At 40.0% G+C, this 17,299-nt stretch overlaps 1 protein-coding gene across 2 annotated transcripts in view; it reads left to right on the forward strand.

Annotated features, from left to right (window-relative positions):
* The window catches only part of UNC5D (unc-5 netrin receptor D), a 593,886-nt gene that overhangs the window by 559,339 nt on the left and 17,248 nt on the right, over positions 1–17,299 (forward strand). For both annotated transcript variants that reach the window (XM_025394124.1, XM_025394125.1), the window contains exons 15-16: positions 2,802–2,966; positions 10,514–10,692. In XM_025394124.1, coding sequence (XP_025249909.1) covers positions 2,802–2,966; positions 10,514–10,692 — 344 coding nt within the window. The remainder of the gene's footprint in view (positions 1–2,801; positions 2,967–10,513; positions 10,693–17,299) is intronic.

The raw sequence follows: 17,299 nt of genomic DNA on the forward strand, positions 1-17,299 counted from the left end.
AGAGCTTGAAGGCAGGAAGACTGGGAGTAGGTGACCAGAGTTAGCCATAATGGAAGCATAATGGAAACCAGAATATTAGAGGAGAAGAACAATGGGAGAGATAAGATAGCAATCAGTTTCCAAAAGTTAAATTTACCAGAGAAGTAAAGACCAAACAAGATTATTGTAGCGCTTAGGGGTATAATACCAGGGATTGAGGATAATGAGATAAATGCCAGAGATGATGTTTTTGTAGTCCTCCTCAGAGAGATGGCAGTTGGGGCATGTGTGAACAAATGGGATCTTGAACAGTACAGAAGGCAAAGAGAGAAGTGTAGGAGGCTGATATGGAGGAAGGGCTGCCCATGGTTTACAAAGTGGAACAAAGCTTAGGAGAATTAGGAAAAGAATCACATTAGATAACAAGGAGAAATGGCAGAACTTGTAAGTGCACATGATGATACAAGTGAAAAGTCATTTGGAGTATTTTAGAGAAAATGACTTCCTGTAGGCATTGCCAGGAGGCCCCACCAACCAGAAATGCCCTCTGCTGCAGGATCTACCACAGGAAGAAAAGAGAAGAGATCATAAGCAAAATTTTTTGTATTAGAAGAAAGGGGGAAAGCGATACCATTAAATGGACATGTGTTGTCAGCTGATGGTGCAAGCAAGTTGTCCTCCAACGAAAAGCTTCCTTAGTGATCATTAGCTTGGTGCCTCTTCCAGCATTTTCCCCAGACAATGGCCTCCCTCTGGAACTCAGTAGTAGCCCTTTTCAGGGTTGCCCAACTCACATCAGTTTCTAAGATAACTTCTTCAAATCAAGAATTGTTTTAGTCAAGAAAATAGAAGGCACTCAAGACATTTCAACTGAGGGGAAATTTAATCAAGGGATTTATATGATTACGAAACCTCTGTGGAGAGCCAAGGTCAGAGAAAGCTACTAGTGGTATTAGAAAACCAGTCAGGTCAGGAATTTCAGGAAAGTGCACCAGCACTAAAGCAGTGGATTCTCCAGGGAATGTCCACAAGCCCCTGCACACCTTTCTTGGGCTGTCAGTTGAAGCCTTCAGGTCTGCCTGCTGATGTTAGACGGGCAGTGATGGCTTCTGCACTTCCTTTCCCTTCCAAATCTAGCATGAGTGCCTCTTGTGGGCAGAATGGAAATGTGAACTGCCAGCAGGGGAGTTTTAAAATGTAGTTTTTAGTCTTCAAGCCCCTTCCACATGGGGAAGAACAGAGAATGGCAAAGATAGAGTTCCATTCTAACAGCCCACTTCTTGCACAGGAATGAAGTCTGTGAAATGCCAGATCCTTTCCCACCTGTAGACCTTTTCTACATCCTTCTTGAAACTCCACTTTTCTTTTGGTTCCAGATTAATAACAAACAAAATGACCCGCAATTTATTGCTAAGATGCATGGTAGAATATTTGATTTTGTTATTTCATACTCCCATAAAGCTGGCTCTCCTCTCTTCAAGTTCACAACAGTCTAGAGTCCATCCATCCCTCCTTCCTGAGTCTACCAGTAAACATCCAAAATAAAAATCTATGGGGCTTTCTATAGAGAAAATTAGGAAGCAAGGTATCCAAACAAGTGTGCACATAAGGGCTTGGGAATAACTAGGTAACGCATAGCTTCTCAAAGGGAAAAGGTCATTTCAGTCATGTTCTTTAGTCTCATGACACATGCTGGCTTCATCACCAGTCATAGTTCAGGGTTCCAAACTTCCAGATTTGATACATGTCTTGCCACCTTTCTGTTCTAATATTGCGGAAAATTTTATTTTTAGCAATAGGTAAAGGAGCAAACAAAGTGAGAAATAGAGAAAAAAGTGAGCGTGAGGATTACTAGAGGCATATGTGGTCATTGCTAAGGGCCAAGCCACATTTGATTAGAAAGGAGAGAGACTTTTTAGTACATGAAAAAATTTCAGTGACTAACTTCTACTTCACATTATTAGACACAGTCTGGTAGCAAGCAATGGCTAATACTGGGAAAAATGAGTAATCTATAGATTTTATAATCTCCCTCCTCATTTACTAAAAGGTATTTTTGCCTCTCAGTTGTCCATATGTCCCCTGAGAGTGGGGGACTGAATCTGTTATTGTTTCTTATTGTTTACCTAGTACAGTGTCTGGTCATTAGCAGGCACTTTATACATTATGGTTGAATGGACAAATTGAGCAAATGAAGAATTGACAAACTAGATCACTCTGGGATGGCCCTGTATGTGTGTCTGTCTCTCTCCCCTCCTTCCTCCCTCTTTTTCTCCCTGTCTGTGTGTATGTGTGTGTGATTTTGCACTAGGTATTAATTTTTATGTTGGATACATTAGCAATGTTGTGTTCTCACAATTCTGCATGAGTTTGTGGTATGGAGTTAAGTTCTGGCCAATCAGTTCCTTAGCATAATTTTTACATAGGTAAAAAGATAACGTCCTCCCCCAGACCGAAGTAGAAGCATGGCTCACAGGAGTCTTCCAAAGGAAAATATTTTCTAAGCGGGGAATGAAAATGATAATTTTTGATGTTATTCTTCCTAATTGTGCGTCACCAAGTGAAATCTGAGCTCTTGCAGTGCGGTTTTGGAATTCAAATGTTATCAATTGGAATTGACATTAATTACTTTTGTGCTGCTTGGCATTTGCTGGAACATTATTTTTACAACAATTCCACTAAAGCTGCCTAGGCAATTATCTCTGCTGTGATTGTCTTCATCGTCGTTGTCATCATCATCATCATCGCTATTAAGTCTCTCCCGTTCTAGTTCATCTCAGCTGGGCCCTGCAAACCATCCCTTCTCTCCGTCTCCCCTGCAGGAAGTCCCGTTCTCCCGCGTGTGGTGCAGTAACCGGCAGCCCCTGCACTGTGCCTTCTCCCTGGAGCGTTACACGCCCACCACCACCCAGCTGTCCTGCAAAATCTGCATTCGGCAGCTCAAAGGCCATGAACAGATCCTCCAAGTGCAGACATCAATCCTAGAGGTGAGTGCTTGATCTACAGATCATTTGACCCTTTCTGAAGGATGATAAGAATGATAAAGCTATACCTACCAGCCGTGCTATTCAGGTTCTGAAAGCTTCAAAATGCACAAAGTCCGCATCTTCATTACTGATAAGGGAAAATAAACTTTTTCTCACATTGAGGATTGAACTAAACTTCCCCCTGGGCAAGGAAGCTCAACCCATCAAAGAGCTTAGACTGTGAAGGTACCTCTGGGGAAGGAACTGATACCAAGCTTTTGATACACAAAATCACAAGAAGTCTCATTCCACAGCAGACTTGGATTACCAGCTGAGATTCATTATAGACTGAAGCCAGATGGTGCAGTTGAGACACATGCCACAAAGAGGCACAAAGCCACCCTCAGACTGTTTTTCTGCTGGTTCTGACTAGTTTTCCAGAAGTCAGTTGCCCTATATGTGTTATTTTGTCTCCAGGGATGAGACTCCCTGTCTTACTGTTTCTCATGCCCCCCAGGCTCAGAATTCTGTACATCCACATCTCCGTTACTCCCTTCCAATACAATAATATAGGGAGGACAGACCAATACAATAATATAAGAAGGACCTCATTCTTTTTTTTTTTTTTTTTGAGACTGAGTCTGGCTCTGTCGCCCAGGCTGGAGTGCAGTGGCCGGATCTCAGCTCACTGCAAGCTCCGCCTCCCGGGTTCACGCCATTCTCCTGCCTCAGCCTCCCGAGTAGCTGGGACCACAGGCGCCCGCCACTTCGCCCGGCTAGTTTTTTGTATTTTTTAGTAGAGACGGGGTTTCACCGTGTTAGCCAGGATGGTCTCGATCTCCTGACCTCGTGATCCGCCCGTCTCGGCCTCCCAAAGTGCTGGGATTACAGGCTTGAGCCACCGCGCCCGGCCTTAAGAAGGACCTCATTCTATAAGGTAAGGAAATGGAAGTGCAAAGTGAGAAAGGACTTTGTCCAGGTCAAATCAGTATTGGAAGGTAGAGTTAAAGTAGCAGTCAAGGGAGGATTCTCTTGAGAACTTTTGCAAAAAGGCATCTGATTTCCGTCATGGCTCCAATTTGTCCTAAACCACCAAGTGATTTCATGGCTTTGAACATGAGCTTATAAAGTAGACAATAGCCATCCTTCCTGAATGGGATAGAGGGGGAGATTAGCAGAGGGATTGTGATGCTTTTGTTTGGCAGTTTCCAGGTCATTACAGATTAGTGTAAAAAAAATACGTATTTTGCTTTTCACTTATAAAATAAATATATACATATATATGCATTTATTAATATATAAATATATATTTATAAATTTAAGCTTGGCAGAAGATTCAACACATTTATATACATACAATTCAATTTCAGGTTTTTTTCCTGGAAAATTTATAGCTGTATAGCATTATTCCTTCTATTCTCATTTGAAATCATTGTTTATGCAAAATGAGCATTGCTAATTCCCCAAATAGTTTTTCTGAAGAGTGGATGGCTTTCCAAAGGATTGTGCCTTAAAATTGATAGCTGTCTTAACTGACATGTTTATGCAGTATTTGCATTCATTATTGCCAATTAGCATTATGTGCTCAAGTAGTTTTCACGGAGAAGGTAGATCTGGAAACCTGGGGTAGGATGTTTTTAGGGGCTCTTTCTTGAACGGTGATACTATATTTCACATGATGCATTGCAAAGTAAAATAAAAATTATAGAAAGGTTTTAAAAATAAAAACGAAAAATCTAAGAAGAGCTGGTATTCAGAAGGAAGCATGAAAAGGCATAACATAAAAGATCCCTCTCATCCAAATTGCCCTAGATGTCCATTAACAGGCCAATGAAAGAATTCAGGTTTATAGGTTATTGTTTGTAAAGGAATCCAGATATTGGTGATCGACTTGTGCTATTACAGGATATTTATGTAAGAGGAATGTGATAGGTATTTTTGCTCCTTGCCTCAAATTCTTAAAGTGCTTGAAAGGAAAGTTAGCTAATAAACACAACCTTGTTGTTTACTCCCCAATTTCTTTTCTAATGCTTCACAAGTTTACAGTCACTTAGAAATGCCTTGTAGAAGATAACATTAAATATCTCTTGATAATGAGGCAAGTATCAGAATAATATTTCAATATTTATTGTTAGGCTATAGTGATCCAATTTGAGGGCTGCTGCATTTTAGAGGCTTTATTAACCCTTTGATCCTTTCAAGGATCACTTTATTAATTGCTTCAAGCATTCCTACAGAATTTGGCCCAGGTTGTCATCTTCACTTTGTGATAAACTGTATTTTTTTGGACAAGTCTAATTTGCTCTCATTTTCTGTGTCAGAAGATGACTAATAACTTTTGTAAGCCACTGTATTTCAGGTATCATTTCATTTGCTTTCATATTTGTCATACAACCATCAAAACTCTGTGGATTAAGTATTAGTACTATCACAATTTTACATGCTATAAAAGTCTCAAAGGCATCAACTTTCTTGTCCAAGATCAAAGATCATGGAACTCATAAGGGAGTGGAGCCACAGTACCCAACTCAGAGACCTGACTTCAAGATCAAAGTCTGACTACTCCACTACACTATTTCTGGATCCCAGTCAAGGCCATCTAATGGATTAGCCTTAACTGTGGGCCTTCTTCATAGTATGGCTTCTCTTCAGGGGCTCAGGTACTAGTGGCAAACATCATAGCACCAGAAATTTTGTCTTCAAGTACCTGAAAGTATATGAAAATTGGGAAGTTCTTTCTTCAAAAGAAGAAAGGATGGGATGTAACCATCTGTGTGATGGACTAGAATTGTTCATTCTATAATGGAGATCCTACATGTAGCTCTGCCTACAAATGGATGTCTTTGTTGAATGATTGCTCAAACCCATTTAATCCTGGGATTATCTGACTCCCAGGAAAGATACGCATCTGGTGATACATAAAATGAATAAAAACTGTCCTCTTGACTGGGCGTGGTGGCTCATGCCTGTAATCCCAGCACTTTGGGAGGCCAAGGCAGGCGGATCACAAGGTCAGGAGATCGAGACCATCCTGGCTAACACAGTGAAACCCCGTCTCTACTAAAAATACAAAAAATTAGATGGGTGTGGTGGCAGGTACCTGTAGTCCCAGCTACTTGGGAGGCTGAAGCAGAATTGCTTGAACCCAGGAGGCAGAGGTTGCAGTGAGCCAAGATCACACCACTGCAGTCCAGCCTGGGTGAGAGAGAGAGACTCTTCTCACAAAAAGAAAACTGTCCTCTTTTCCCTAAGATGGCTAAATTTTTTGGTAAATGGTTCCAGCAAAAGTGAAGACACAGAAAGTGCTAAGAAATTGGGATGACCTGGGGAGGTGCAGGATACATTCTAGACCCAGGTCTCTATCGGTGAATTAGGTGTACTAGATAGATTTTTAAAGTGCATCATGCTTCATGTTCCCTAAGCAGAAAAAGACTAGATTTAGGTGGTTTAATATGTTAGTAAGTTATATTTATATAACTAACATATATACATAGGATCAAGATTTAAGATATATAAAATACTTTATATCTAAATATTGATTTTTAAATATTAATAAGATATCTATCTTAAATACTGCTTTAAATGTTTAAGTCAATGTAGTAATTATCCTCATTGAAGGTATTTTATCCGTCATGTTCAGCCTCATCCCTGACATATCCCTTCATGCCTCTAAGTGATTTTTCAAATAAACCCAGTCCTTTATATATCACCTTCACACTTAAAAGTTATTTTTGTGACCAAGATAATATATTTTTTTACTCTTTAGAGAGGTCATTATTGTATCAGTATTTGGAAATAAGTTGTTACCTTTAAATTTAACCCTATTGAATTACCTAATGATTATTGCCAATCGATACTCTATAGAGCAACAGTATCAACAGGCTAAAATTGTAGACTGGAGTAAAACAATTTTGCAAATATTGAAAAGAAGGGAAAAATTCCCAAGTAATTTATTTCATCATTCCTTATTAATGTAACATTATTAAAGAATCTTTTCTTCAATATAAACAACTTAAAGGAATCTTGCATGTTACAATTTTCCATTCAAGCAGTTCTCTTATCTTTCCTCCAAAAGTGTTGGAAGTTGGGGGATAATTTGTCTGTTACAACAGACAGAATAGTTGGAATTTCTCATTGATTTACAACTCCCTTAGCTTACCAGGTAGCAGCTGCTTATCTCGGATGTGCAGAGCATGAAAATCTACTGTTCCTCTGCATATGTAATTTAAACAATCAGAAAATGTGATGTATCTACAGGATTCTTATTACTTGGCGCAGATGTCTTTTAGAATGCATCATAAATGTTACATAAAGTGTAATCCTTATGCCTGGAAAATATTTAAATTTGAGAACTTTAAGAGGGAAATGGGGACCCACTTATTAATGTGTAGTAAATTGGAAAATTACTTATTTTTAGACTCTATCTCATATAATACTTTATTCGCCTTCAAATAAGACCACCTTGTCCAGCTTTCTCTGAAGATATCATGCATCAAGGTGGTTTTCCTTCTGCCCCCAGTGAAGAGAGAGCTCAGGCAACAATTTATAGATGCCATGAGGGCTTTCAGAGGCCAATTCTGTCCCTTGGGATCCTTTAGCACAGACACATCCAGTGTTTTCAGTTTCATTGATAAGCCACGTCTTTGGCATTGACAATGACAGCTACCATGTTAATTTGTATAGAATTAAAAAAAAAAATCTGCTTCTAGTTTCTATCAGTCAGAAAATATGCAAGGATACTATTCCTACTTGATTTGCATTTTTAGAGACTAGAACAAATTTTACAAACCATGATAAAAATGATGTATCTTGTAACCTAGTTTAAGCAGAAAGAAGCTGAGTAGGTTCATTTTGTAACCATTCAATCTATCAGAACAGAATTGTCCACTCTGCCTGGAATAACCACCTATCCACCTAATTTCTACTCGGTCAGTGCCTACCCATCTTACAGGCCAACTCAAACGCCTCCTCCATGAAGTCTTTCTTATGGTACTCAGAGAACATTTTCCTTAACCACCCAGCACTGTAGATTTCTTGGCACTTGTCTCGAAACAGGGTGCTATAGTGAAATAAGTACTTGTATAGTTGTTAGGATGTCAGAATTCTAGTTTTACCTATGTCATAAACTACCTGGGTGAAGTTTTCCAGGTTTCATAACCTCTGTGGAGTCTACACAAATGCAAAATAACTGATTAGGAAGTTGGGGCTGAGACAGATAAGGTAGCATCCAAGGTCACTGAACTAGGAAGTGTTGAGTTTTACTCCAAAGTGCGGTCTTTCTGCTTCTAAAAACCATGCTCTTTTCCGTTATACTATGATAACCTCAAATACTAGAATAGTTTTGATGAGTACTGTTTTGTAATATTCCAGGAACATAACTAAAACCAGCAAGTAGAATCTGTTTAATATAATAACGTGTACTTTGAGGTTCCAAGAAGAGCGTGTGATATGCAGCATTTCTCACATGTGTGTGACCATGAAACTGCCATTTCTTGGAATCTCTTCTGAGATATCCTTTTGGAACTGGTGGATTAAGGCATCGTGTTTCCAAAAGCAGAGTCCCCAAAATGCAACCGTATTAAATAGTTACAGAAAGACAAAAATCATTATCAATCATTAATGAAATTTCTGTATCAACCAGTTTTCTCAATTAACAGATTTAAGAACTCTATTTTCAACCTACCAAGCCTGATAGTTTATACTTATGTGACCCCAGCTGCTAGCTGAAAAAGCATCATGGTTGTGTGCCCACATTAGGAAGATATTTAACAGTTGGAAGAGGCATCAGGGCAGGATTTCAGGGAGGGAAGGAACGGCATATGTGAACTTGGAGGGCGCAACAGGTAAGTTTCTAAGGCAAAGGACAGCTTCTTGGAGTTTAAACAGTTCTAACTAGTCCCTTAACTCAATCCTAGATCTGATGCTTTACTTATCCCTTGGATTAGTTTTCTTCTACTACATAACAAACTACCACTAATTTAAAAGCATAAAACAACACTTATTTATTATGTCACAAGACTGAAACCGAAGTGTTGGCCAGGGCGTGTTCTCTGGAGCTCAGGGTCCTTTTCTAAGTTTATTCAGGTTATTGACATCATTTGGTTCCTTATTGCTTTAGGACTAAGGTCTCAATTTTCTTGCTGGCTATTGGCCAGAGGTCACTCTCAGCTCCCAGAAGCCACCTACAGGTCCCAGATACATGACCCCCTCTATAGGAAGCTCATAGACAGGCTGTTTGCTTTCCTCTAGGCCAGGAGAAAAGGTGCCTCCAGATAAGAGCTATCTCCTCTCATTTGAGGACCACCTGATTAGGTCAGGCCCACCCAGAAAAATCTCTTAATTGATTGAGTCAACTGATTAGGGACATTAATTACATCAGCAGAGTCCCTTTTGTCTTATAATCACTGAAGGAATTCAATCAGATAGTTTTCACTCCTTAAAATTCTGTTAGTCCGCTTAATTTATTAGCAACCACTGCAGTCTGGCACATTTCTGTGGGATTTCATGTTGGATATAAGGATTAATACTGAAATGGCAAATTCTTATTGGACATTTTGAAACCAGAAGCATGTAGGCAGGCAGGAGCCTTCCTGATTGTACCACTATACAGGCTGGTCTATATGTTACTCTGACTCAAGGCTGGCTCTGTTATACCAAAGCAATTTAATTGTGAAACAATTTTATTTAATTTTGAAATAAAGATATTATAAAATCATACAACTTTAGGACTTGGGGAAAAAAAAACAAAATTAAAGGTAATCAACATACAATCATTTCCTTGTAGCTTTCCTGCAAGGCATTTCCTAGTCAGCTCCTTTGATCGACCCCTTCACCATTAGTCAGTTATGACTAGCAGAGGGTCATTCTTCACTCTGAACTGAAATCTGTCATTTGGTAGCTTCTTCCTGCTGATTCTAGAGCTATGCCTGAGAGCCAAAGGAAACAGAAAAAGAGTCTAATTCTGCTCTCACCTGATAGTTTTTTTGTTATTTTGTTTTGTTTTTTGTTTGAGGTGAAGTTTTCCTCTTATTGCCCAGGTTGGAGTGCAATGGTGGGATCTCAACTTACTGCAACTTCCACCTCCCAGTTTTAAGCGATTCTCCTGCCTCAGCCTCCCAAGTAGCTGTGATTATAGGTGCCTGCCACTACGCCCAGCTAATTCTTTGTAATTTTAGTACAGATGGGGTTTCACCATGTTGGCGAGGCTGGTCTCCAACTCCTGACCTCAGGTGATCCACCCACCTTGTCCTCTGAAGGTGCTGGAATTACAAGCATGAGCCACTGTGCCCAGCCTCTGACAGCTCTTTTAATGCTTGAAGCTGGTGATTGTGACTCCCCTGAGTGGAAGAGGCTGTTGTAAATTTCCAGTACACAGTTTATTAGGCTACTAGAGAAGTTCTTTACTATCTTAGAAGAAAGGGGAACTTATCAATGTATTTTATAGAGTCCATCACAACAGGCAAGCGTTTTGTGCATGTGTGTTAACCCAGGTTTTCTTAAAAAATAAAAGTATTGATCAGGACTGCTTTCAGATGGATCTGATCATGCATTCCTTATTTTGTTTATAGAGTGAACGAGAAACCATCACTTTCTTCGCACAAGAGGACAGCACTTTCCCTGCACAGACTGGCCCCAAAGCCTTCAAAATTCCCTACTCCATCAGACAGCGGATTTGTGCTACATTTGATACCCCCAATGCCAAAGGCAAGGACTGGCAGATGTTAGCACAGAAAAACAGCATCAACAGGTAATTGGGGACACCTTCTGGAAGAAGATGTTACTAAGAGAACTTGGAAACATAAAGTGGGCTAAGTGAAACCATGTAGTTTCTGAGCCCCAATATTTTTATGAGTTCCTCTGGCCATATTTCATGTGTGTTCCCACTAAGTGGAGAAAGAGCAAGAATATAACAGTAGGCCAAGCGTGGTGGCTCACGCCTGAAATCCCAGCACTTTGGGAGACTGAGGCAGACAAATGACTTGAGCCTATAAGTTTGAGACCAGCCTGGGCAACATGGTGAGACCCCATCTCCACAAAAAAATATAAGTAGCTGGGCATGGTGGTGCATGCCAGTAATCCCAGCTGCCTGGGAGGCTGAGGTGAGAGGATCACTTGAACCTGGGTGGTCAAGGCTGCAGAGAGCCAAGATTGCACCACTGCACTCCAACATGGGCACCAGAGTAAGACTCTGTCTCCAAAAAAAAAAAAAAAAAGAGAAAGACACCCTGTGTGACATTTCCTGCTACCTCATTCTGCCTTTTGCAACATTATAGAAAATCCTTACTTTGGTTCTTGGTACCATCTCTAGGTTTGCTAACTGAGTCACCCAAATGGGCATTTAGACTATGTTATCTTGGAGATTGTGAGCGAACAGAGCACTTTCTTAAGCCAGTGATGCAGAAACAAGCAAGCAAATTTCTCACATGTCCCCTCTACTATCGGGTAATCTTAAGCATTCTTTAACCCTTAATGAGGACACACTCAACCTACAAAATCAATTGCCTGAATAGGAATAAAAAAAGTTTGAGGATAACTTTTGGGTCTGAAGCCAGAGGATGTAAAATAAGCAAAAGTTTGCCTAGGCACCATGAATGAACATGCTGCTAAAACTGACACTGTTCATTACTGCACTAACATTTCTAGTTGAGAGTAGAATAGAGAGATCCATAATGGGCTTTATTACTTTAGATGAGACAGGCAGGGGTGATGCTCTCCAGGGCAACACTGATGGCCAGGCAGGTCTGGGCTCAGCTTGAGGGATACGCAGCATCCCTGCATTGAAAAATGACATCTCCTCTCCCTATAAGCCCTCTGAATGCCCCAAAATGAATAGAAAAGAGAACATATTTTGCCAGAACCATTTTATTTCTCTTTCCTTTGGTACTTTTTTTTTTTTTCCTTTCAGGCAAAGCCTTATTTTCTTACTGTTTGGTTTGCTCTGTCATTTTCATTTTTTGTTCTTTACTTTCACAGACATCCTACCTGACTCTTTCTTCTCTGAAAGGGAGGGTAGATGTCTGCCAAGAAGGGATGGAGTGCTGCTCTCTGTTTCAAAAGGGATCCAGAAGCCAAGAATGAAGGACACAACTAGAAATCAGTCAGGCTCAGAGAGGAAAGTCAAGACGGAGGCATTTTTGCAAGAGAACACTGAATTTACAGAGACAGGCAAGCCCAAAAAGAATAGACACATGTTTGAAAAGGCATATATTGAAAATGAAAGAAACAAAAATGTATGAGTGTACAGGGGAAAAAATTAGATTGAATATTTCCCAGCAACTCTGACAAAAGATGAGATGTCTTGTCTATAATCAGTGAACACCATGACTGTGTCAATTTCCCTTTCTGATCAACATGGATCCAAAAATGAAAAATGAACCCAGAAAACATAACATGGTTAAAAAAGAACAGTGAACGGGACTCAGAAGATCTGCATGAGAGCCTTGATTCTGTTACCAATACCAGTCTGCCTAAATGAGTCACTTACTATCCCTGTGTTTCTTTTTCTAGAAATGCAATTGAATCTGAACTATGTTAAGTCTAATTCATGCTGGCTATAAAAGTTGATGATTTTTTAAGTCACCATTTAGAAAAAATAATTGTCTCAAAATACCTGTGTGCCCATAGATGCTATCATTAATTTGCTGAATGAGCATGTACATGTTCCTACCTTATTACATTTTATTCTCCATTTATAGTACACATAAGAGAACTACAGGGAGTACCTCCAAAATCATCAGTTTATGACCTTGCACAGTAGGGAAAATGCATTTCAAACTGGGAGACTTAAGTTTAACAGCCTTTTATATCTGGACACTTATGAGCAGTCAGTGACTACCCCGGAGCCAACTGCCCCCTTCTGTGTCTGGGGCCATCCATAAAACCTGAGTGCCCATATGCCTGTTGGTTTACTTGTTTTTGTTTTTCTCTAAGATCCCATCTCCAGGAAAATTTTGTTGACATAATTCATATAACCTATTTCATGGAAAATTTCTAACTCAGTATACAGAATATGTAGATTCTTAATAAATGCTAGCTTTTCCCCCTTGACATTTTCACAATCCATAGCAAATTAGAATAGCATGAATATATGGAATCTACTTCTATCTTTAAATCTTATAAAGCCTGGCTCACACCTGTAATCCAAAGTGGAAGTGTCGCTTGAGGCCACAAGTTCAAGGCCAGCCTGCACTTAGGGAGAACCCTGTATCTACAAAGAATTAACAAATTAGCTGGGTGCAGTGACTCATGCCTGTAATCCCAGCACTTTGGGAGGCCAAGGCGGGTGGATCACAAGGTCAGGAGTTCGAGACCAGCCTGACCAACATGGTGAAACCCTGTCTCTACTAAAAATACAAAAATTAGCCGGGCATGGTGGCAGGCACCTATAATCCCTTCTACTCTGGAGGCTGTGGCAGGAGAATTGCTTGAACCCAGGAGGCGGAGGTTGCAGTGAGCCAAGATCGCGCAACTGAATTCTAGCCGGGGTGACAGAGAGAGACTCCGTCTCAACAAATTAGCCAGGCATAGTGGTATATGCCTCTTGCCCCAGCTATTTGGAAGGCTGAGGCAGGAGGATTGCTTGAGCCCAGGAGTTTGAGGCTGCAGTGAGCTATGATTGCGCCACTGCACTCCAGCCTAGGTGACAGAGCAAGACCCTGATTCAAAACAATAATATTAAATAAATGAAAACCTTATACAGTGAACATGTCAATTTCACTGAGTGTCATTCCCTACCTTTTTCTTTAATCTCTAGCTTTACTCTCAAAAAGTAGTTGAATTATGGAGTAAAAATGATTTAAACTAAGAGCCAGCAAACTTATTTTTTCTGTAAAGGACCAGACAGGAAAGAGTTTAGGCCATATGGGATCTGTCGCAACTACTCGGCAACTATTCAACTCTGATGCTGTAACAGGAAAGCAGCCAGAGAGAGTCTGTAAACAAATAGACATGACTGTGGGCCAGTGTGCTGTATTCACAAAAATAGACAACGACCCATATTTGGCCTACAGTTTGTAGTTTGCTGACCCCTGATTTAAGTGAATTTGCCTTGATTTAGTAAAACTTCCATAGGATGTTATTGGCTCTGTCTTCAAGTGAAAGAAGAAGGGAGGAAAAGAAAGGGGGAAGAAGATGTGTACAAGATGCAGACAGAGCACCAGCTTCACAGGCAGACCACTAAGTGTGGTTACTTGGTGACCATGGGCTCTAGGCATTTTCATTCTTGTGTTTGGAGATTTACTATGATCACACTAAACTAGCTTCCTTTGTTCTGCAGGTTAGAAAACACATTCTAACCTTCAAATAATGGGTGTGAGGCTGCCATTTCCAAAAACATCAGCCTTCATGTCTTAAGTAGTACTGAGAAAGCTGACAATGTCAGTATGTCTGAGTAAGGATATTTTTATAATTTGAGAAAGTAAAATGAAATCTTTTAACAGGGCCACCAAAATACTTGGAGAAGAATAGGAGAAAACTACTCATAGCCATCTTGCACTCTATTAGCTAATTCTATTTTGCAGAAATTGTTAAGTTCCCTTTCTGTTTTTAGTACTGTCCCAAAGACAACAGGGATTTTTTTGGATGTAATCTGTCACAACTTCCCATTGTGAAAACCCCAAACCATTGTCTTTGCTCTCTTATGATTCCAAATAATATAGTCTAGAACTAATAGTAAATGTTTTAATACATAGAAATCTAAAATTGTCTCTCTGCCAATATTATTGAGTAAGAAAGCTATGATTAGCTTAGGATTTCATCAACCCTGAGATCACAAAAAGGTGATCACAGTGTACATAGTCATTCTCTTCAGGCAGTTTACCTACCTTGATCTTGTAACAACACTTTCGCCTGGCTCTTCCCCTCCATCCAATTCCAAAAAGCGTTTAAAAGCTAGTAAAACTACTGCCCTCAAATCATTAAGGAAGACTTTCAAAACAAGTGGAAGAAAACATTTGCTTTTACTTTATTGCCAGTGAAAATGTTTTCTTACCCTCCTTTTGGTAAATGCAAATGTCACTGATGATAATATGCCTTTTTGCCAATCATGTTTCTACTTAGATCTGAATAGGAAATAAAAGACAGGGAATGTAAAGTTAAAAGCTTAGCAGTCGATGAGAATGCGAGAAATGTCAGGAGTGTGTGCTGTACGGCTGGCAACACAGGTGGCCTTGCCGCTCGCCTGGCATATGGATCACACTAAATAAGCTACACAGCCTAGCAAAGAATGTCATAGATAACAGTTGCAGTTATAGATTCTGTGAGCAAACTTTGACTATTACTCAGAGTTCATACTTGCTGCATTTCAAAGCTGAGATTGCACATTTATTCTGAAAATTCAGCTGTAATAACTCCATTTCAACACTCTTGGCCACCTGTGATTGGTAGATGTAAAATAAGGAATTGGTCATGCAGGGGGTAGGTGGTGGGGAGCAATGCAGAGGACTTAACAAATTAAATGTTGGAAACTAACTGCTTTACATAGAAGTGTTCCACCATATCTAAACTTCCACAGTGCTTTGTATTTTTTAGATACTTTTTATTTTTTAATTACAGTTAAACATATGGAGAGAGGACCATCTACTTGGGGGTTATTCAATAAATATTTTTCTAATGAATGATATGAACTCTTTCACAGGAGAGTGGCTTTTGTTTGTTTTGAGATGGAGTCTTTCTCTGTTGCCCACGCTGGAGTGCAGTGCCACAATCTCAGCTTACTGCAACCCCCACTTCCTGGGTTCAAGCGATTCTCCTGCCTCAGCCTCCAGAGTAGCTGGGATTACAAGCATGAGCCACCACGCCTGGCTAGTTTTTGTATTTTGCAGAGATGGGGTTTCACCATGTGGGGCAGGCTGGTCTCGAACTCCTGGTCTCAAGTAATCTTCCTGCCTCGGCCTCCCAAAGTGCTAAGATTACAGGCATGTGCCACCACGCCTAGCCAGGAGAGTGTTCCTGACCCTAAAAACCTGCTTCCTAATAAACAGAATTGATATGAACAAGCATCAAGGGATCTTGAAAATGAGTCTTAAAACAGGCTACGTGGCTGATATTTTGGAAGATTCGTGTCTTTTCCCTCAGATCTTAACAGTACCTGAAATTCTACTATTAGATCATTCTTCTGTGATGCCTCCTAATTTTCATATTCCAGAAACCCTTGTGAAAACACAGCCAGCTTGACCAAGTTGCTATGGGAACAGATTCATGAGATGGGAAGAGATCCATGAGATATGGGCAGATGAGTAGAGGGGAGGCCGCCACATTGGAAGAAAAGATTCCAAAATGGAAAGCAGCAGATAAATGATATCTTATTAACAGTTTTTCCCAGCGCCCTCCTCAATAGTATATTTGTTTGAACATGTATAAGCACTTCCCTGGGAAAACATATTTCTTATTGGTCTGCTAGTTAAAATGTTTCAAACACACTTCAGATTTGAGAGTTAATGGGTTATGGTGTAAAAACTGTATAGGTGAAATTCCTCATATCTCATGGCTGACATGCTGTGCTATAATTTGTTTCCTATGAAATCTTTTAACAGGGCCTTTAATGAGAAACAGAATCTTCTCTCATTGAGGTGCTATCTTTTCATTTCCTCTGTCCATCCTATTCATTGAATGCAAAGGAACAGTGAGATGGCCAGAAAGTCGAGGGAAAGGATGGAGGAAGGCCCCAAGGCAGCTTAGCAATCTGTTTCTGAATAACTGTTGAGAACTCACCTGAGGTAGGACAATCCTAGAGCCAGGTTTCTTTGAAGTGAAGGAAGAAGGGAGGAAAAAAGAGAAGAAGATGAGTACAAGATGCAGACAGAGCACCGGCTTCACAGGCAGATCACTAAGTGTGGTTACTTGGTGACCGTGGGCTCTAGGTATTTTCATTCTTGTGTTTGGGGATTTACTATGATCACACTAAACTAAGCTTTCTTGGTTCTGCAGGTTAGAAAACACATTCTAACCTTCAAATAATGGGTGTGAGGCTGCCATTTCCAAAAACATCAGCCTTCATGTCTTAAGTAGTACTGAGAAAGCTGACAATGTCAGAATATCTGAGTAAGGATGTTTTTATAATTTGAGAAATTAAAATCCTATGAATGATTTATCTAATTTATGAGAAAATATTTTAAGTGATTAACTATTTCCTTTTATTTACTTGTCAAGTTTTATTACCTGGTTCTAGAAACCAGATGACTCTTCTAAGAAGAATGATTGGATAGGGAGATAGTATTATACGTAGGTCGTTGTGGTCAAAAATACAATGAAGCCCAAATCAGATTTTTTTTGGTTCTGGTCCAGTGTGGACTTAGGCAGGGTCCAAAATTTAAAAAGTCCTTGCAGTGAAGCCAGAGGGGCCCAACACAGCAAAG

This window comes from Theropithecus gelada, chromosome 8 (genome assembly GCF_003255815.1).
Source record: "Theropithecus gelada isolate Dixy chromosome 8, Tgel_1.0, whole genome shotgun sequence".
Lineage (NCBI taxonomy): Eukaryota > Metazoa > Chordata > Mammalia > Primates > Cercopithecidae > Theropithecus > Theropithecus gelada.